The following is a 21,531-nucleotide window of genomic DNA, read 5'->3' as shown; positions in this document are numbered from 1 at the left end:
TTAGTTTTGTCTTTTTCTTATGTTTTCTAGCTGTACCTTACAGTGCTCAGGGCATTGCTCTTTGCTGCGCTTTAGGGACCATGTAAATGCCAGGAATAAAACCTGGGACTCCTACATGCAAAAACACATGCTTCAGCTCTTTGTGCTATCTCACTGTCCCTAATTTCTTCTTTTTCCGGTGTCTTAAGGTGGATGGCGGAGTTATTCATTATTCACATCAATTCGTTTTTTCTTTATTTGATATAGGCACAGCCATAAATTTTTTATACATACTCAGTAGGTTGCATTTCATAAATTTGGGTATGTTGTGGCTTCATTTTTTATTTAAAAGCATATTTCTGATTCAACTTTGGATTTCTTCATTGATCTGTTGATTGTTTAGAGTGTTTAGTGGTGTTCAATTTCTGCATACTTGTGAATTTCCCAGAATTTATATGTTGGGTATTTTTTGTTGTGTTTTGTTGGGGGGCCACATTTGGTGATGCTCAGGGATAACTCCTGACTCTGCACTCAGGAATTACTCCTGGTGGTACTCAGGACCATATGGAATGCTGGGGATCAAACCTGTCTTAGCCATGTGCAAGACAAGCACCCTACGCACTGTGCTGTCACTCTGGCCCCTGCGTTCGTTTCTTTATTCTTTTATGGTCCAAAATATATTTTTGCCTTATTTCTGTCTTTTCCGGGCTGGAGCGATAGCACTGCGAGTAGGGCATTTGCCTTGCATGTGGCCAACCTGGGTTCGATTCCTCGGTCCCTCTCAGGGAGCCTGGCAAGCTCCCCATGGCCTATTCGATATGCCAAAAACAGTAACAAGTCTCATAATGGAGACGTTACTGGTGCCCACTCGAGCAAATCGATGAACAATGGGAGGACAGTGCTACAGTGCTCTGTCTTTTCAAATGTATTAATGTTTGTTTCATTACTTATATGTGATCAATCCTGGAAAATGATGGCTCGTTATTTTCTTTTGGAGGGACCTTCCAAGCAATGCTCAGAGTCCAAGGGTCACTCTTGGTGAAACTCAGCCAATCAGATTAGACAGTTCAGTGCTCAGGGCCAGCAGTGTAGGAGGTCACCAGAGCCATTTCAGTAATATTTGGGGGCCACTAGGGACACATCAGTGATCCATGCAGTGTTTGGGATCAAATTCAAGTCTCTGTGCATGCCCCCAGACCCTACTTCCCTGTCTCATTAACTATAAAATACCATGTATAATAGTTCTCATGATATTTTTTCCATTGTGTTTCAGATTGTTGTCATAATGAGAGGATTGCCTGGCAGTGGGAAGACACATGTCGCAAAACTTATTCGAGTAAGTATTAGAAAGCCAATGAATCAGTTGTTTTTGTTATCCACTTGTCTTCTAGCAGTGGTGTGATATCAATACAGGTATTTTCTTTTGATCCATACTCATTGGCCTGTGTAATAGATGTTATCCCATATGCATTATTTTTATCTGCTTAGACAAAGATTTTTGTTTCTACTTGTTTTGAAACAACCACAAGATCATATATTCAAGCACAAGAAAGAACTGTGATGTGACCGTTCATTAAAAAATTTTATAAATTCTCTTTAACTTTCTTGCCGATGATTATTAGGATAAGGAGGTAGAATTTGGAGGACCTGCACCCAGAGTGCTAAGCCTGGATGATTACTTTATCACTGAAGTGGAAAAAGAAGAAAAAGATCCAGATTCTGGAAAGAAAGTGAAAAAGAAGGTATGGCGTATTCCTCTCAGATTACATCTTGATTGGTTAATAGTTTATAAAGAATCAGAGAGAAATGTGGCTCTTCTGAAGACAGACTTCTATTTCTTTGTGAATGTAAACTTGAGTATTCAGGTGAGAAGAAAAGAACATAGCGTTTCTATCCAGAGTCTTCCATATCCAGGACAGAAAGTTAGGGTGAGTGTTCGCTTTTTCTAACCCTTTATCTCTTGGGTGGGGGGGTTTTAGGTCATGGAATATGAGTATGAGGCTGAGATGGAGGAGACCTACCGCACCAGCATGTTCAAAACTTTCAAAAAGACCCTGGATGATGGTTTTTTCCCCTTCATCATCCTGGACGCTATCAATGACAGAGTCAGACATTTTGACCAGTTTTGGAGTGCAGCAAAAACCAAGGGATTTGAGGTATAGTCTTAGATGGACTTTTGAGTACCTTGTGTCGTCATATGAGTGCTGCTTTAGTCTAATCATTATTTGTTCTGTCTTAGGTATATTTAGCTGAAATGAGTGCAGATAACCAAACTTGTGGCAAAAGAAATATTCATGGAAGGAAGCTTAAAGAAATAAACAAGGTGATTTTTTTTTTGAAGCATTGGAGGTATTATTTTCTAAATTTCATCTTGTTTCCATCACAGCTATTGTCTAGAAATTCTTCTCTATCTTTTCACTTTCAGAATATCTTTGTTTACCTGCTTTAGTAATGTTTTTTCTCCTCGTATGTAAGTGAAAGAAATGGTCTAACTCTTCTTGGAGCTAGTGTTTTAGGTATCGCACCATCAGTTAAAATCTGTCTTGGCTGCTCACCTAGTCTTTGAGTGGTTTGAATGACTCGACCTCATGAATCTCTCAATAGATGGCTGATCACTGGGAAACAGCCCCTCGTCACATGATGCGTCTGGACATTCGTTCTTTGCTGCAAGACGCTGCAATCGAAGAAGTGAGTGTTCTTTGACTAAAATGCAGTGCACAGTGGTAACCGTTTTTTTGAGGGGGAGAAAAAGTGGTGTTTGGGGAGGGGGGGGTGCAGGCATTGTTATTGAGTCACAGCCACTGTTGTTTGAGAGGCTATTCCAGGCTTTGTGCTCAAGGGTTACTCCTGGCAGTGTTTGGGAACCTGTGCAGTGCTGGGGATTGAACTGGGATCAGCTGAATGCAATTACCCGCAAGTGTCTTAACCCTTCTATTATCTCTCCAGCCCAGGATAAATGTTTCAGTGTTGTGGCTGAAGAGATAGCTCAAATGACTAAGTAGTGCGTACCCTGCATAAGGGTGACCAGGGTTCGATTCCCAGCACTGCATGGGAATCATTTCCTGAGCAACACAGAGAGTGGCCCCAAAAACCAAACAGAAAGAGTGAGTGTGTTTGTATCGGGGGAGGGGGACATACCTGGACCTCTAACATGCAAAGCATACACTCAGCACATTCAGCTATCTCTCTGTATCCCTCTCCCTAATTTGTTTTAACTATTAAAATTTTTTTTCAGAGTAAAGTTGGCATCATGTATTGCTTAAGTTGGAATCATGCATTACTTAAATATTTCAGTAAGTACTTGCCATTTTCCTTAATGTTAACTCCATCTTTCTGTTATTATTGTTATTGGGGTAATGTAGGTAGAGATGGAAGACTTTGATGCAAATATTGAAGAACAGAAGGACGAGAAAAAAGATGCAGAGGAAGAGGAAAGCGAACTGGTAGGAGACAGACCAACCACTTTGAACAAAGTGTCTCTTTATTAAAATTCTTAAGGGCGTAGATTCAAATCTGTGGTCAGGCTATTGCTACTGATATGCACCTTCATGGTCAAAGTTTTACCACCTTCAAGGAGACTTTTGGGTATGTTTTACTTTTTCCCCTGATCAAAAGAACTTCTACTGTGTTGTTACGAGAACATAATAAGAATGCTAAGAAACTTACTGTGTACTTTCTCTTTACTTCTGGGTGGTTTTAAGGGAGTATTTTTTAAGATAATCAATTACATGTGAAAGGGCATTCTTACATTCCAGCAGATAATGAGATACAGCCTGTCCAACTTATGCATAATTGTCTTTTCTGTGCTACAAGATCTCAATATTGAGTTTCTGTCAACCGAGGCAGAAGAACATACTGATGAGGAAGTAGAGGGTTGCCATTACTTCTCAATTGTTCTGCATTTTATTCATTTAAGTGATGGGGGAAATGGTTTGACTTTGTAGGAAATGCAATTTGCTTAGGCTGATGAGAGGCCGACATAGTCTGAGTTCAAAGTTCCCATGTACCTGCTGTAAATGCTTTTGATCACACCTCTGTCAAGATGTTTTCCTATCCCTGTTATTCTAGAACGTGTGACCTATAGAATTATGTAACTCTTTAGTGTTTGCTAATGAGGCACAGAGATTAGCAATGCCATGAAATAGTGTTGCTTTTTTTAAAACCCAGAATAACTTGGTTTATTTAATAATTAAGCCCTTGCTAAATCTGCTTCTCATACTATTCTGAAAATGTACAAAAGCGAGAACCCTTATTCCTACCCCCTAGAGAATACAGACTCTTAAGGAGTGGTCGCATCAAATCCATGTATATAGAGAATTCTGAACAGAAACCGTGTGTTTATATAGAGATGGTGTCAACCTCTACATTGCTAGTTTTCATATGTGGATTAAATAAGCTTTCAAGTTAATGGCATTTGAGTCTCAGTATTTTTTTTTCTTTAAACAAGGTACTTTTCTTAAGTGATTAAAATGTAGGCAGGACATTCACTTACAGATCCACGCTGTTCTAGAACATGGCTAATGACCTCTTAAGCTATTAGCAGCGTGTATACCAGAGCATAATCACGAAGAAGTCTGTAATGTTAGCTTTCTAAACTTCCCGCTTCCTTTCCTAAAGATTTCAGTTCAGAGCATGGTTTATGACATCTCTTGCTAGGGGAAGGTCAAAACTTCAAACTATTAATATAATGAACTACTATTTTAAAAAATGAAACACCTTGTATTTTTATATCAGAAACATGAGAAGGAAGTGTTAGAACTCTATCCTCCTGGACTTTCTCTAGGGGGCTTCCAAAGGGTCTAACCTTGCAGGCAGTGAAGCTTCAAGGAAGGATAGGTGGTTTCAGTAGGGGCTGGGGGATTATTATGCTCATTTTACCTGTCTTTATGTTATACAGCTTCTCTTAACCCACACCAAAGGGCAGAATCTAGAACTTTTATTGTTGGATTTTATTCCAAGAGTAAAAGTTTCTTGGAGAATTTTAACCAAAGGGTTAAGAACTAAACCTTGTGTGATTCAGACCATTTTAACAAACTTCTTAATAAACTTTACCTTTTCTGTATTGATGCTGGACAAAATTCAAACTTTGCTTGGTTAAGAGAATCCTTTGGGGAGGGGCATGTCATTGATATATATTTTTGCCTTCTTTGGTGCTTTGGTGAACCCAAAAAAAAAAAGAAATAAAAAGACTTAGAACTTATAAATAAATTATTCTAATGATGCCTAACACATAATTCCCTTTAACTTAGACAAATTTCATCTGTACTTTAAGCACCATCACTTCAGCATAGTTTTGCCTTGGTTCTCAGACTGAATTTGGAAATCTGGTATAATTTATAACCTAGAAATACTACCTATAAAACTGAAATTGAATTATTGATTTGGCTTGAGGATTAGAAATGTATAAACTCCGTAGGTTTCCTGGAAGAATGATGATGATTAAAAAGAGGTTCCATAGAAGCTGTTGTCATGAAATGTTCAACATCTTTTCCATCTTCTATGTGTCAGTCTGTTCTGTGTATTTGGACATTACCAATAAGTGAGAGATACTGACTTTTAAAAGAAGATGCTGACACCTTTGATGAATTTGTCTTTTTATAACAAGTCCTGATGTTCAAGTTCTGTATGTTAGTAACGAATAGAGAACAGAGTTCAAATGAAGGAAAGGGGCGGGGCGGCGTGGGAATCATGGTAAATTACTTGTAACCAAGCATACACTTTATAGGTGAATAAACTGAAAGGCTTACTGCATAGTTAATAGGTACATTAGGAAATTGGAAAAATCTTACAGGATTCTGAAATAAAACACCCAGTTACATTATTGAATGAGATATACATTGCCTGTGGAGACTTGTGGGCTTACATATAATAGGAAAGTGTAATTTTAAAAGACACCAGAAAGCAGAATCTATTTCCCAGCTAATGAAAAGGAAATGCTCTGAAATTGATTCAATAAAATTAGTCTCTGTAAGATATAACTGGCAAATGGTTTGAGTTATTTTAATGAAGATGAACTTTAAAGTATTGTTGAATGATACCAATATTTTTTTCCTTTCTTTTGTGTATTTAAAATTAAATTGGAATGTAAAGTTACTGTTTTGATGCACACTCTCTGGACCTCAGGATTATTATCACTTGAGAATAGCAGTTGTATTCAGAAAACAACCTATTACAACTCCTCTGCCACTCTGAATGATATTAATATTAGCATAGTAACTGCCATACCTTCTTACCATATTTGCTCTACGGTTATTGATCAAACTACAGGTGTGTGTCATGAATTATAGCTACCACAAACACTTTCACGATAGTATTCTGAAGTGACAACTCTGAAATCTGGGCAGTGGAGTTGGTGAATTTGGTAATTCAGCTTCTTCAAAGATAATGAGACTGTGTATTCCCTAACGATATATTTGCTACTAGTGAGTGGAAACTGAATCCATTCCCAGTTTTAATGCTTTCCAGTTCAAAAGTGATATGCATGTATGTGTCTCTTTCTAACCCTTCGAGCTTCTCTCTGTGTACGATTTAGGGTTACATTCCGAAAAGCAAATGGGAGATGGACACATCTGAGGCAAAGCTAGGTGGGTATTTCCTTTTTCCTGTTTTTATATGTGATACCTGATGGTAATGGTCATAGAGCTTTCATCCATGAGAAGAACAGACTTCCCAAAATTTCTTCATTATTCAAGATTTTTGGCCTACAGTGCATCTTCCATACCATTTTGCTAGCTCTCTGTTTAATTAGTTATATCTTCTGATAGAGTGAAAGGAATAGTATTTTAAAAGCACTACCTTCAGTACCATTTCAAGTTTTCTGAGAAAACAGAAATTTGATAAGTTTAGTAATAAAGTGCTATTGTTTCTAAAGACCATTTTTTATATTTAACTAGATATGTTGATGCCAGTGAGAGTTCTGCTTTACAAAAAAAATGTAATATTTGTATATAATTAGCTGCAGTACATGGTTGAACCTGATTATGAATACTTTGGGTTATAAGTACTGATTTAAGAACTAATGATAAAGCAGGTACTATTCTAAATTAGTTTTGGGGATAGGGAGATAGATGTACACTTCATGTTTCTGAGAAGCCGGCTTTATTTGATTCTGTTTAAATTTTCTTTCAACTTGTCTTTAGTGCCAGACTGCAAGGTAAAATAGTTGAAATGATTGTCTAAATTGGTGTTTCGCAAAGTGGGTGATACCACATCCACCTGCACCCCGGGCACAGGAAGGATCTGGTGGGGACCGTAGAAGCCTTGGGTACGACTTGGGAGCATTTCGTGTAAGGGAGGTAGATACTCGGGGGTGGCAGTAGGACAGACAAGTTGGGGACCCTTTGGTCTAAATAAAAAATAGGAGTTTTTTGTTTGTTTGTTTTTTTAATGTAGGAGTACTGCTAAAAATAGGAGTTTTTTTTTTTAAGTGCCTTATCTTCTAAAGGGCTGGAGCGATAGCACAGCGGTAGGGTGTTTGCCTTGCACGCAGCCAACATGGCCAACCCGAGTTCGATTCCTCCGCCCCTCGCGGAGAGCCCGGCAAGCTACCGAGAGTATCTCGCCCGCATGGCAGAGCCTGGCAAGCTCCCTGTGACGTATTCGATATGCCAAACATAGTAACAACAAAGTCTCCAATGGAGACGTTACTGGGCCCGCTCGAGCAAATAGATGATCAACGGGAGGGCCTTTTTTACTTTATCTTCTAAAATAAAGACCGTGCATATCTAATAGGGTTTTTTCCCTCAGTGTTTTGTGGTGGTATTGCAAAAAGTTTTCAGTTATTTGGACTCAAGGAAAATGATTTAACATGTTAATTAAGCTGTAGAAATACAAGGAAACATGATATTGACTTGGGGGAAAGGATTGACTTTACTGATGTATGAGGTATAATCATTGGTTTCTGTGTTTCTCTTCCCACTATCATTCTGTTACTCTAAAACTGAAGTAAACATTTGAAAATCTTCGGTTCTTAGAGTAGACTTGAGTCATATAGCAGCTTCACTGTCTGAAACACATTATTTGTGCTTTTTTGGCACGGGGTGGGGAAGGTACATTTTATGCAAACATAAGGCCTTTCATTTTATTCTGCTCAGCCAATCACGTTAGCAATTTATGTTGACAGGGTCCTGTATTAAAAGACATAGTTCCATAAACTGTTGTGTTACCATAGCTTTGGGATAGGTGCTTTGTTGTGAAGTGTAGATTTTTTTCCTAGTATATGTCATATGAAAATTCTTTTACTGTGTTTACTTACCTGTTCTTCCACTAGTCTTTCTTCTGTGGAAAATAATAATAATCAAGTATCTCCTTCTCTACACCATTAAAACATTTCTAAGTGTTAAACACAAGTAAATACATAGGAAATTAATAATTACAAATTACTTTTATAACAGTAATGCTTTACATATGCTTATTTGGACATTAGATTAACTCTGAAGTTATATGTTTTTAGAAAAACCTATAATTTTGTAAGATCTTTTCCCTGTTTTATTATTCTCTAATAGTGTTTATCTTTGGAGGTAAAGAGAGACCATAAATATAGATTAAAGAGATTTGTTTAAAAAAAATACTGGAGCCTCAGAGATAGTACAGTGGGTAGAGTGCTTGTCTTGCATGCAGCTGACCCAGATTGAATCTGTGGCATCACATATGATCCTCTGAGTACCAAAAGGAGTGATTCTAAGTACAGTCAGGAGTAACCCTTGAGTAGCCCCTGGGGGGAGGCCCCCCCCCAAAAAAAGATAGTGAAGCGTATAATATTCAGAGGACTTGTATAATACTTAGCACTGTCCTCCTGTTGTTCTTCAATTTGCTTGGGCAGGCACCAGTAACATCTCCATTGTGAGACTTGTTACTGTTTTTGGCATATCGAATATTCCACAGGGAGCTTGCCGGGCTCTAGGATAAACTTGAGTCTATCTGTTTTCTCCTTGTCTTTCTAGAAAGGAAATAGAATTTAGTTATTGCTTAAGAAAACATGATACTAATTTTGGTACAAATTTCTGGGGGGAATCTGACCTGTCTACCACTCATTTGCTCATCAGAAAGTGAGTTGATTTTAAAGACAAATGTTAGAAAATGGACTCCAGAAATGGGTTTGCTTTTAATTAACCTTTTAATTAAAAGCACTGAATATCTAGGAATGAATCTAGAAAGTAAGTTCCACATATTTTCAATTGGTGTTTTTGTTTTGTTTTGTTTTGTTTTGATTTTGCTTTTTGGGTCACACCCAGCGATGCACAGGGGTTACTCTGCAATCAGGAATAATCCCTGGTGGTGCTGAGGGGACCATATGGGATGCTGGGAATCCAACCCATGTCAGCCGCGTGCAAGGCAAACGCCCTACCCAACTGTGCTATTGCTGCAGCCCCTGGTATTTGTTTTTAATGAGTGCCAGTGATGTTTCCCACAGCAGCTTGTATCTTGTACCACTGTGTTATCCTGAGTGCCAGTCAAGCTGTAGAAGAAAGATAATTGAGTGCTTATTACTCTGAAGTGGGTCCACAGAGCCCATTGAGAAGAAAATTCTCTAAAACACAAGGATATTCATCATACAATTCACTGTTTTTTAATTTTGCTTTAGGAAATTTAGGAATTACAAATTCAACAGATTTGATGACTAGATGTGGTTTTCTTTTTTTTTTTTTATAATCTACTGGCATTCTTAAATTGAGAACATTCTTGATAACAGGACTATACTAGGTTAGAAACATGTTTGGCTTTAACAGTTTCACACACTGAACCAGAAAAATTGAATTGTTCACTTATTTGTTTTTGATTTTGGACCCCATGGTGGTGCCTGGGGCTTTTCCAAGCTCAGAGATCGCTCCTGGCAGGACTCAGGGAGCCATATTGAATGCCAGGGCTTGAACCCAGGTTACTTGGATGCAAGGCTATTTCCCTGCCTGCTAAACTCACTCTCTCTTCATCTCCAGAAAAAACTGAATTTGTAAATTAGGGATTTTTATTAACAGATGAGTCAACCAGTGAGGAATTACTTACCTGCAGTCTTTGAAGCATCTTGTTAAATCTCATTACAGATTCTTAATTTTTATTCATTAAATTTCTTATACAGTTCGAACTGTGTCTCCGTCTTAAATCGCAAGTGACATATATAAGTTACAGAATTTCAGAACTAGTTTGAGTTTCATCTGGCTTGGGGTGTTGTTGAGGACTGCATGTGAACCCCCTTCAACTCATACCTACCTGACAGCTCCTTCCCTCATTCCAGGCTGCCATTAAATGCCACATCAGGCGTTGGACTCAGCATTGAAGCTACTTAAATTCCAGTGCTAGGATTTTGTTTTTACAAACTATAAACTAAAAGAATGTAGAAGACTGTGATCATTCTAACTTAAGTTTCTCTGTATCAATATACTTCTGCTCTTGGCATCTCAGTGTCATTGCCCCTCCTTAAGAGTTACTGTGTATTAACCTGATGCATGTTGAAACATTTCTTATGGACACCTTATCCTTGTATGTTCACCACAAATTTTCTAATTTATTTTTTAGAAAACATAGGTTAACCAAACATTTTTGTTGTGCTGTCGTATATACTGTTTTGAAGATGCAGTAAAATTCTGTGTCCTGAGAAGCCAGTATTTACTTATTTGGTGCTGGGGGTTTAATCCAGCGCCTCAAGCAAGTGAGGCATTTGGTCTGCTGCTGAGACATAATCCCAGCCCCCAAGTTGAATATTTAAACCTCATCTTCATCTTAAAAAATTCATGTCTTAAAACACAAACCTTGGGGTATCATTTGTATGAGCATTTTGATCACCAGTTGTCTTGTGTAATTGCCACCCCAGATTCTTCTCCTACTTCAAGAGGGCTCAGTAGAAACACATGCTCTTCTGTAAATATGGGACTTCTGGCCCGGAATTCCCGTCGCATACTCAGCGTATAAGGAAAAGTTCTTGCAACTCTCACATTGCCCATCTGCGTTGCTGCCTGCCCGTGCTCTATTCTTAGAATGGAAGTGATGCAGCTTTCCCTTTCAACTGTTTTTTTATATCCAAGTTGATAGGATTAAGTTAGAAATCTGTTGAGGTTTATTTAATAAGCATATTGGCCTTAAATGAGCATCTTATGGTAAGACTGTACACCACTGGACTGTTTTATTGTTTGTGAGACTCTGTTGGTTTTCTAATTCACCCGTGTGCAATCAAGGAATCATTTCTTTAAGATTTTATATCTGACCCATCATATACATCTACATAGAGCCATTTGAAATCACATGCGACTTGCAGAGGTGACTAGGCATTTCTGTTAAACTCATCTATGTTAAAATTTTTTCCAAGTATTCTTGAGTATTGTACAGTGTTGTTAGTTTATCTTAATGATTTTTTCGATGTTATCTTATGGGAATGGGCTTAGAAAATAAAAGCATTGACACAAATGCAAAATATTATGATTTCTGACGCGTGTATGGTGTGGTTAGTTGTGTGTGAAACTTTTACATTTGAAGCATACTCTCACCCTCCTTTCTGGCCACTGCTTCCATTGTACTTTTCTTTTCATACCAAGTTTTTTTCCAGCTTGGTGTCTAAAAGACTTTTATTATATGCACTCCACCCCCTCTGTGGAATCCATTGAAGTGTGTGTATTGTGTTTCTGATTAGTAACAGTGTTTGTATAACTACAAATGATCCATAAGATTAGTGCTGTAATGTAGCTTAAAGTATTTGTATGTAACTCAGAGTATTCCACACACATAGAATTCAAAATCATATTAACCAGTTAAAAATGATCACACAGTTTCCTTGCATGTTCTTGAAGTCTCCAAGATGCTTGTCTCATAATTTCTGAATCATCAGTCCCTGTTCATTTAATTCAGTTTTGTGCCCTCTTTGTCCTTGGATTGAGGATTCAGAAAGAAAATTGCAACCTGGTCACTTTAGCTGACTAACAAGAGCCTCTGCCTCCATGATTGGCAGCCTTTTCTTGTGATTTGTAGAATCTGCTAACTCTTAAACAGTAACACTTTATATGTCTTGTGTTACACCTTGGCTGCAGTTTCTGTAAATTAAGCCTACATTTAAGGATGAGCCACTGGTGGTATGTGCTGGTATCAGTGTGTTTAAATTAAGGTGAATTCTCTCACAGTGGTCAAAATTCCAAGAAACCTCTCTAGAACTCTTTTAAACATTAGCTTGGCTCATTAAGTTCCTGGTATTACCTGCTTTTTACACGACGCTGTATTCGACATGATTGCAGATCAAATGAGTGACATTAATATTGTATTAAGGGAGGAAAAAAAGAGTAGAAGAAAGTGTCTTTTTCTAAAGACACCTTTGCATTTTCCTTCAGATCATGAAAACTGATGTGTCACTGTGGGGGTGGAGGGGACAAGGAACATGGAGGCTGCCTTTTGCGCTCTGCCCCTACTGTTCCTTAGACTAACTTCGTAAGGTAATGGCTGCCAACTGAGGTTTCAAGTAAACGTGGAATATTGTATTAATTATCTCGGCCTAGACGATTTATTTGAGTCTACAAGTGATGCTGCTTTCAGAAATGTGGATGTGCCCCATCCCCGCCCCACCCCCACAGTGTTCCAGCCTTCTTTGCCCTTGTGTGTGTGTTGCGTGCAGACTCACACTCTTTCTTAACGCTGCGGCTCTGTGTTTGTCCCACAGACAAATTGGATGGCTTGAGAACTGGCGCTAAAAGAAAACGTGACTGGGAGGCGATCGCCAGCAGAATGGAGGATTACCTTCAGCTCCCTGATGACTATGACACTCGCGCTTCCGAGCCTGGGAAGAAGAGGGTGAGAGAGACTGTTCCAGTAACTGTTAGCAGGCAAAGGGGCCTTTTAGGCATCTGGTTTAGGAAAGTTAGATAATAGTATGAATTCTGTTTTCTGAAATGTTTCTGTTTAGACTGTATTTTATTGAAAATGAGGCAGAGCTTGCAAATTAGTAGATTAAGACATGCAAGTAACTTAATACTTGGAGACCACAACCTCACACTGCTAGAATGTTGTCTGTTGTGGGGGCTGGAGTGATAGTACAGAGGTGAGATAGACTTCTGCCTTGCACACTGCGGCCTCAGATTCAATTCCCAGCACCACCCAGGTGTGCTCCCTGAGCGCAAGCACCAGGAATGAGCCTTGACCACCACTGGGAGTGAGCCAAAACCACTGTAGCACTGTCGCACTGTCCTCCTGTTGTTCATCGATTTGCTCGAGCGGGCACCAGTCATGTCTCCATTGTGAGACTTGTTGTTACTGTTTTTGGCATATCAAATACGACATGGGTAGCTTGCCAGGCTCTGCCTTGTGGGCAGGATACTCTTGGTAGCTTGCCAGGCTCACCGAGAGGGACGGAGGAATCAAACCCGGGTTGACCGTGTGCAAGGCAAACACCCTACCTGGGCCAAAACCAAAACAGTGTCTCTGGTAAAATACTTGCAAGTAACCACTTACGGTAATTCTGTTTAAGGTGTGAAAGTGAAGAGTGCTTGTTGAAGAGAATTTGAGATTTCTTCCTTTTGTTTTAATCCAGGAAGGGATGACTCTTCAGATAACCATAAGCATTCCATATATGTGGTGCCATTTCCTGGGTTAGGGAGAAGTGGTGAGTCAGAAGTTTGAGAATGAAAAGTCAGTTCATTGGGAACCAGTTAAATTAGAAATGATACTAGGACTTGAGAATCCCAAATTTAGTTGAGGGACCGGAGCGATAGTACAGCAGTTAAGGCCCTTGCCTTGTCCATTGCCATCCCTTGGACATTGCTGGTGTGGTCCAAAACTGCATCTCAAAAAGAAAAAATTTCCATGAGACGCAGGTAAATGTTGAAAAGGTTAATCCATTGCTGTATTCCCTCATGAGGAAACCTGTGTTCTCTCTTGAACTCTTTTTCTCTCCTTTCACATTTCTCTAAGCAAATTTCTTTCAATAAAACTATTTTCCTGGAGCCAGAAAGATAGTATTGTGGGTAAGGCACTTGCCTTGCCAGTCCAGGTTGACCCCCTGCACCTAAATGGCCCGTTAAGCTCTGCAAGGAGTGATCTCTGAGCATAAAGCCAGGAGTGCTGAGCACTACTGGGTATGGCCCACAAAACCAAATACCCCCTGAAAAGTGTTTTACTTAAGAGAAGGAAGGGAAGGAGGGGCCAATTGCTTAACAATACAAAGAAGACCGGTAAATTTTTAGGAAACAGAGAAATAGCCTTCGAACATGGCAGCATAAAAGAATCACTAGTGATGGATCCTCAGTCAAGTTTCTGAGTCATTTGAATGAGAGTGAGTCTGTAGCAAACTGCAGGAATTGGAAACTAAGTATCAAATTACAAAATTGATGGACTTTTTGAAGTTTTGTTATGAAAGAGAAATACACGGCATTGAATAGGTCTTCCACACAGATGTCAAATTCAGTAAAAGCGTTGTGTATTTTCTTTAAAGCAGAATAACAGAGGGCTGGAGCGATAGCACAGTGGGTAGGGCATTTGCCTTGCACGCGACTGATCCGGATTCAATTCCCAGCATCCCATATGGTCCCTCGGGCACCACCAGGAGTTATTCCTGAATGCATGAGCCAGGAGTAACCCCTATGCATCGCCAGGTGTGACCCAGAAAAAAAAAAAAAAGGGCAGAATAACACTAGGCCAGCAGGATGGATCCACAGGCAGGAGTGCGTGCAGACCCCTGCACCACATGGTCCCCTGGATGCTTCTAGGTGTGACAAAAACAAAACAAAAGAGATGAACCAAAAATGAAAAGAAAAAAAGCTCACATATATTATCTGCATAAACTTTTTGCAGCCTATTTTTTGCTTAACTTTTTAATATAAGTATATATAAAGCTACCATTTGGTTTAAATAGCTGCTTAGTTTATTTGCACAAGAAGACTTTATCCTGTTCCCAACTGAAGTATGCTTGTGCTATTTTACTTGTATTGCTAATGTGAAAGTATGGTGAAGATTGAGGTGCTTAAGTCTTGATCCTCTTTGAAAGTTTATTTAGGGTGAATTTTTAAGCCCTAAAGCTATAAAATTAGAAAATGTGATATATCATGGATAGATTTAAGATTCTTTTTGTTTTGGTTTTGTATTTGTTTTTGTTGTTGTTTTAGGGCCCCATCCAGCAATGCTCAGGGATCTGCAATCAGGAAATCACTCTTGGCATTGCTTGGGGGACATTTGGGATGCCAGGGATGGAACCTGGGTCAGCTGTGTTTGAGGCGAGACTGTTTCTCCAGCCTCTTTTTTTTTTTTTTTTTTTTTTTTATTTATTTAATCACTGTGGGAAAGGTTACAAAGCTTTCAGGTTTATGTTTCAGTCATGCAAATATCAAACACATTTCCCTTTACCAATACTTATTTTTTACCATGAAGAACCCCAATAAAACCCCACCCCCCACCCCTCCCCGTCCCTGTGAGGCAGATGAATTCTAGTTAACACTCTATCTGCTTTGATTAGATTCATTGTTTCAATAAAAGATTCACCACTATTATTTAGAGTTTACCCCCCCCCCCCCCAGATCAGACATGCTGAAAAAGCATTGTGAAGTGATTTGCTTTCTAGAGCTGGGTTAAAGAATTAAATGTTGGTTTTGGATTTCTGCTATTTTACCTATTGACCCTGGAAGTATTTCTACTGAAAGTCAGATAGTTAAGAAACTGGTTTCTGTGTTCTGGAGTCTTGGCCGTGCTGGAGAGCCGCTCGCGGGGGGCAACCGGTGGCCTCGGTAGGGCGTGAAGGGCGGAGCGAAACGCCCCCCTTCCCATGAGGTTTTAGTCGCCCCCACACTCCCGGCTCATACCTGCTGTCCACAAGGCACCCATGTGGCCGCCATCTTTCTTTCCAGAGAGGAGAGGGCGAATGGGGCAACACCCTTTCCCCTCCGGCAGACTTGATGGGCTGGATCAACGCATAGTCCGTTCACTTTTCTGCTCCAAGCTGCTGGGTTCTGCATTAAGTCCTTGTGCTTCTGGGGCCATGGCCATGCTGGAGAGCCGCTCGCGGGGGGCGACTTGTGGCCTCGGTAGGGCGTGAAGGACGGACCAGAACGCCCCCCGACCCATGAGGTTTTAGTCACCCCCACTCCCCCGGCTCATACCTGCTGTCCACAAGGCTCCCATGTGGCCGCCATCTTTCTTTCCAGAGAGGAGAGGGCGAATGGGGCAACACCCTTCCCCCTCCGGCAGACTTGATGGCCTGGGTCAACGCATAGTCCGTTCACTTTTCTGCTCCAAGCTGCTGGGTTCTGCATTAAGTCCTTGTGCTTCTGGGGCCGTGGCTGAGCTGAAGAGCCGCTTGTGGGGGGTGACTGGTGACCTCGGTAGGGCGTGAAGGACGGACCGGAACGCCCCCCTTCCCATGAGGTTTTAGTCGCCCCCACATCCCCGGCTCATACCTGCTGTCCGCAAGGCTCCCATGTGGCCGCCATCTTTCTTTCCAGAGGGAGGAGGGCGGAAGGGAGCAACACCCTTTCCCCTCTGGGCAGACTTGATGGCCTGGATTAACGCATAGTCCTTTCACTTTTCTGCTCCAAGCTGCTGGGTTCTGCATTAAGCCCTTGTTCTCCAGCCTCTTTTTATTTTTTATTTTTAACCACATCCACCATTGCTTGGGGTCTACTTGCGTCTCTCTGCTTGGGGAGTCATGCCCAGATACTTAGAAAGGGATGCAGTAGGGAATAAACTGGGCCTCTTTCACACTTTCAGGCAGCTGGTTGAGCTCTCTCTGGCCCTGTTACGAGATCAACAAAGGATGGTGTTTGTGCCACCCCCTGCTTTGCTCTGGGCTTACTCCTGGCCCTATTCAGGGGACCATATACAGTGAGCATGCAAGTGAGCATGCAAGTTGCATGCAAGGCAAGCAACCCCCCACCCCCTATATAGAGTCTTTTGCCCCAAAATTGCACCTATTAACCCATCATATACATAAATGCCTCTTTTCTATTAGGTGGAATAGTTGCACCTATGATACTATTGTCAAACTTCTAAATTTTCAACAGCCTGGGGCTGGAGCAATAGCACAGCGGATAGGGCGTTTGCCTTGCATGTGGCTGACCCAGGTTCGATTCCCACCATCCCATATGGTCCCCCAAGCACCGCCAGGAGTAACCCCTGTGCATCGCCAGGTGTGACCCAGAAAGCAAAAAAAAAGAAAAGAAAAATTTTAACAGCCTGGTGGTGGTGGCCTAGGGGTGAGACTGAAGCCATCTTATTTGTTTTTCTTAAGAATAAGGTTGTTGTTGTTGCACAGGTTTCTCTTTCCTCAGCACTTAATAGAATATTATCCAGAAATACATTGTAACAGACTGGAATGATCGTACAGCACTTAGGCATTTGCCTTGCGTGACTGTCCTGGGTTTGATCCCCAGTATCCCATATGGTCCCCTGAACACCGTCAGAAGTAATTCCTGAGTGCAGAGCTAGGAGTTACCCCTGAGCACCACAGAGTGTGGCCCCCAAACAAACAAAATGTATATATAGTAAAAATTTAAAAATGCCAGTAAAAATTATAGGTACTACTATTTCAAAGAACCCAGCTTCTAGGTACCTTCAGATAGTTCAGGTGCTCCTCAGGCCCTGCCCTTGCTGTGTTTCTTGAGGGCATAGGGAAGAGCCTGCAGCAACACCGCTGGGAGCTACTGATATGGTTACTCCACTTATTGTTTTTGGTTTTTTTTCCCCAAACTTGCTTGAAACTCTCCCATGCGCTACAGTTGTGGGCTCTGAGCCCTGTGAGGCCAGTTCAGTGTTACTATTCCTCCTTTTACGACCACCATAACTGATGTTCAGATCCAATAGGAAAGGGAATTGGAGGGACATCGTAATTCAGTCTTAAGACTGAAATAGAAATAGCTGGATCAGTGGGCAGGGCACTTGCCTTGCATTTAGCAGACCCGGGTTTGATCCCTGGTATCCCATATGGTCTCCCTGGATTCTGTCAGGTATGACTCAGAAACGAAAAATTAAATAAAGAAGAAATAAGTGCCTCTTCCTCGGAGTTATAATGATGTAGCTCTTGTAACAGTGAATAATTTGAATGAAATAAATTGAGCCATATGTTTCCCACACACTAAAATTCTAAGGATTTTAAGGATCAGATGATGGTGTAACTTTTTCTCCGTGGCTCATCTTTTCTTTGGCCGTGACATACTGTATATTCTTTCTCTTGCTGCTTGGAAAGCCTTGTTATTTTACCAGCAGTTTTGTAAATGGCAGTGGCGTATCACTGGGGTCACTGTGCCTCTAAAAGCAATAATGTGTTTTCAAGTCTAGTGTGAAGATCATAGAATTTGCATGCTCTGCTTCCCTTCTTCTCCTAGATAGTAAGTTACAAATCATAGTTACATTCTCTGAAGACTTGGGACTATATATTTCAAACCATGATTTCATGGTCTCTTAGTATTTTAATGTTTATAGACTATGATGTACTGCTTACATTTAAAAAAAAACATTGCTGGGATTGGACAGATAGTACATGCCAGGTTCAATCTCCAGCATCCCATATGGTCCTCTGGGCACCACCTGCAGTGGTTCTTAAGTGCAGAGCCAGGAGTAACCCCTAAACATTGCCAGTTGTGGCCCAGATTTTTTAAAAATAAATAAAGCATTTACTGGGACCAGAGCTGTAGTGCAGTGGGTAAGGCACACAGCTGACCCGAGTTCGATCCCCAGCATTCCATATGGTCTCCAACCACTGTGAGGAATAACTCGTGATTGCAGAGCCAGGAGAAACATCTGAGTGTTGGTGGGTGTGGCCCAAAAATAAAAGCAAACACTGACATAATACGTAAGAATCCATTTTTGAGAAATCTATACAGCCGAGTGTATTATAGGAAGGTCACTCTAGCAGAATAGATGCAAGGGAGAATGAAGAAAGGAAACGGTGGAGTAGAGGTTAGTGCTCGATTTCTGGTAAAGAATAAAGTCAGAGAACTTTCAAAGTGTGGTGGCAGATGAAACGAAGGCTGAGAACAGCCCTGTTCTGGAGCTGGGCTTGTTAGAACTGATCAGAGTTTTCCTTCCGTAACTTAAGATGTTTCCCTTTCTCCAACTCTCCTAGGTCATTCTAAAGTTTTGGCTGGGTTTCAGATTCCAAACCTCCTTATACTGAGTAGAGAGGGACGAGGCCATGTGCATATCTGCTTTTCCTGAAGCCCCGCCTAATGCTGTGTTCTTTTTAGGTGAGATGGGCAGACCTGGAAGAGAAGAAGGATGCAGATAGGAAAAGGGCCATAGGTTTTGTGGTCGGACAGACTGATTGGGAGAAGATCACAGATGAAAGTGGTCACCTGGCTGAAAAAGCCCTCAATCGAACCAAATATATATGACTTAGTTTTTGAATGGAGTCATAATTCCTCTAAGGTAAGGTTGCGCAGGCATGGAAGTCACTTACTGTGTGGTGGTGGCAGAGGGTTTGAGAGGGGGAAGACCGCATGCCTAGCTAAACATGCCCCTCCTCCTGTGTTCTTGTGTGGTTCTGGAGGAGTCGCTCCCTGCAGCCTCGCTGCCGTGTTCACGTGCAGCCTGCCTGAGTTCGGTGGCTCTGGGAAGGAGCAAGGGGTGTGGGCGTGACGTCTGCTCAGTGTCCTGCCTCCTCCTTCCTAGCCTGACAGCCTTCTCTTTTCTTTCCAGATGGTTCGCTTGGAGGTGATCTGAAGCCAAGGCCTCCTGGAGCTTCGTTGTGTGTCACCTTGCTTCGACGTTTCAGTTTCTATTTTGTTTCTACTGCTTTAGTTTGTTTTTTTTTTTAAAGTTCTCCTGTGTCCCCAAGAGGTATTAAAATCTTGCTCTACCCAAGCAAGACATAATTTTTTAAAAGAAACTCTTTTGGGGAGGGAGGGAGGCGCAGCTGAAGGGCTGGCGCCAGGTGGGGGTCCGCTGGAGGGTTCCAGCAGAATTGTTTCCTCCACTGTACAGTGTCACAGACGATCTCTCTCATTATTGCTTTGTGGCTGTTTTTGTTTTTTACTGTATGTAACTGGTAGCTGATTGTACTAGAATGAAAAAACAATAAACTTTCACGATAAAGCCGATGAGATTCATGGGCTATATACAGCATGGGCCCCTTTCTGTTTTCTTAATTTTATTTTTATGATAATGCTTTTTTTTTAATGTGGTGTGCTGTGATCGCACATGACCTGAACAGTTCAGAACCTCTTTTCCATTGGACATTATACAGCTTAATGATTTCATAGCAGAGCTCATAAGTAGAATGGCACTCAAAACACTGGTCTTTATTTCATAGCTTCTTTCTCCGTTCTGTGTTTTGAAGACTAGTGGAGACTATCTCAAATATCAGTCAGTTCCATGGTACATGTCCGTTCTATAACACGTTCTTTTACTGTTTCATTTTTTTATCCCCTGTTCTTTCTACTTTCCTTCCTATTTCCATTTTCTGCCTTCATGCTATATTATGTTTGAATATTTTCCCATGATGGCTTTGCTTTCTGGTGGATAGAACAGATGGACTCTCTGAAACTCAAGAGTTTGCTAGCTTATCGCTGAATTTTTGATTTTTTTTTCCCCAGCAAGATTTCTAGCAGGTGGGATTTAGAAGTGTACAAAGCTAAAACTCAAATTTACCATTTTCATTTAAAAACAGCAAAGGAACTCTTCTCTTTTTTATTCTACACAATTTCTAGCATTAGAGAAGAGCTTCATCCTCAGACATCCTGCTTTGTCAAAAGGCACCTCAGCAAGTTGTAAAATTTCTCACAAAATACTTAAATATTTTGAAGTGTTCGCTTTTGGGTTACAGGCAAAGCAACTTTTAATTTTATGACCTCCTTTAAGTACTGCGTGACCGAGTTCATCTATTTGTTAACATTGAAATAATATCACTTTGGATTCAGGAACTTGAAAGTATAGTAACTGAAGATTCTAATGAAGATTCTCCTGACAGTGTTCTATACTTTTTTTAAATCTTCCTTGAAATTCTGAGTGTTTAAATGTGAGGCTTTCAGTTCGTTAACAGTTCCTGTTGAATGTATAATTTGATAACTTTCAACTGTCTGTAATATTTAATAAGCTACTTCAGTTGCTGTTGGCCTGCATTACATTCTTACGTAATCTTTTGCGAGGCGCCTTTATTATGTGGAGTGACAGTGCATCACAAACTGGCTAATGGAAGTTTTGTTTGTACGACAGCCCACGTACTGTTTCTGAGAATCTGCTACATGTCATCATCAGAAACCAGGCACCCAGAATATGTTCTCTAATTCATAAGAAAACAGGACATATTTGTTGTCGTTGAGGCTGTTGTACTGCATTTGTCTTAACTTTTTCATGTTCTCACTTGACAGTATTCAGAGTGCCAGTGAGTAAGCGGTAAGCCACCCAGGAGTTACTGCCCCTCTGCCTCATGCGGCCTTGCCGCCAAAGCTTTGTGTGTGTGAGAGCGTTGCCAAGGAGTAGAGCAAATGACTTGTCAGTTTTTCAAAGATAAATACTAATGTGACCTTATGGGATGAACACAGACTATTTCCTACTTTAGAAAACTGGTACAACAAACAACCTCAATAAAAAAATAAATTAGAGTTTGGTAACCATAATGCATTAATAGAGATGATCAACTGATAACTTGACCTTGCTATT

The 21,531-nt window shown here is 40.7% G+C and overlaps 1 protein-coding gene and 1 non-coding gene across 2 annotated transcripts in view; one reads left to right on the top strand and one right to left on the bottom strand.

Moving 5' to 3' along the window:
• The window catches only part of YLPM1 (YLP motif containing 1), an 81,186-nt gene extending 61,509 nt beyond the window's left edge, over window positions 1-19,677 (top strand). Inside the window, exons 12-21 of the mRNA XM_056133526.1 lie at window positions 1,253-1,315; window positions 1,602-1,721; window positions 1,959-2,135; window positions 2,219-2,302; window positions 2,584-2,667; window positions 3,342-3,422; window positions 6,512-6,563; window positions 12,614-12,744; window positions 19,119-19,299; window positions 19,570-19,677. Of these exons, the coding sequence (XP_055989501.1) occupies window positions 1,253-1,315; window positions 1,602-1,721; window positions 1,959-2,135; window positions 2,219-2,302; window positions 2,584-2,667; window positions 3,342-3,422; window positions 6,512-6,563; window positions 12,614-12,744; window positions 19,119-19,265 (939 nt within the window). The 3' untranslated portion in view covers window positions 19,266-19,299; window positions 19,570-19,677. The remainder of the gene's footprint in view (window positions 1-1,252; window positions 1,316-1,601; window positions 1,722-1,958; window positions 2,136-2,218; window positions 2,303-2,583; window positions 2,668-3,341; window positions 3,423-6,511; window positions 6,564-12,613; window positions 12,745-19,118; window positions 19,300-19,569) is intronic.
• LOC130042228 (small nucleolar RNA SNORA61) lies at window positions 17,622-17,754 on the bottom strand. The gene has a single exon (XR_008795176.1). It is a non-coding gene; the product is annotated as a small nucleolar RNA SNORA61 (small nucleolar RNA).
• Window positions 19,678-21,531: the final 1,854 nt, after the last annotated feature.

Source organism: Sorex fumeus, unplaced genomic scaffold, assembly GCF_029834395.1.
Source record: "Sorex fumeus unplaced genomic scaffold, SorFum_2.1 ptg000098l, whole genome shotgun sequence".
Lineage (NCBI taxonomy): Eukaryota > Metazoa > Chordata > Mammalia > Eulipotyphla > Soricidae > Sorex > Sorex fumeus.
The sequence above is the reverse complement of the archived record's forward strand: the minus strand, read 5'-3'. Positions and strand labels throughout refer to the sequence as shown.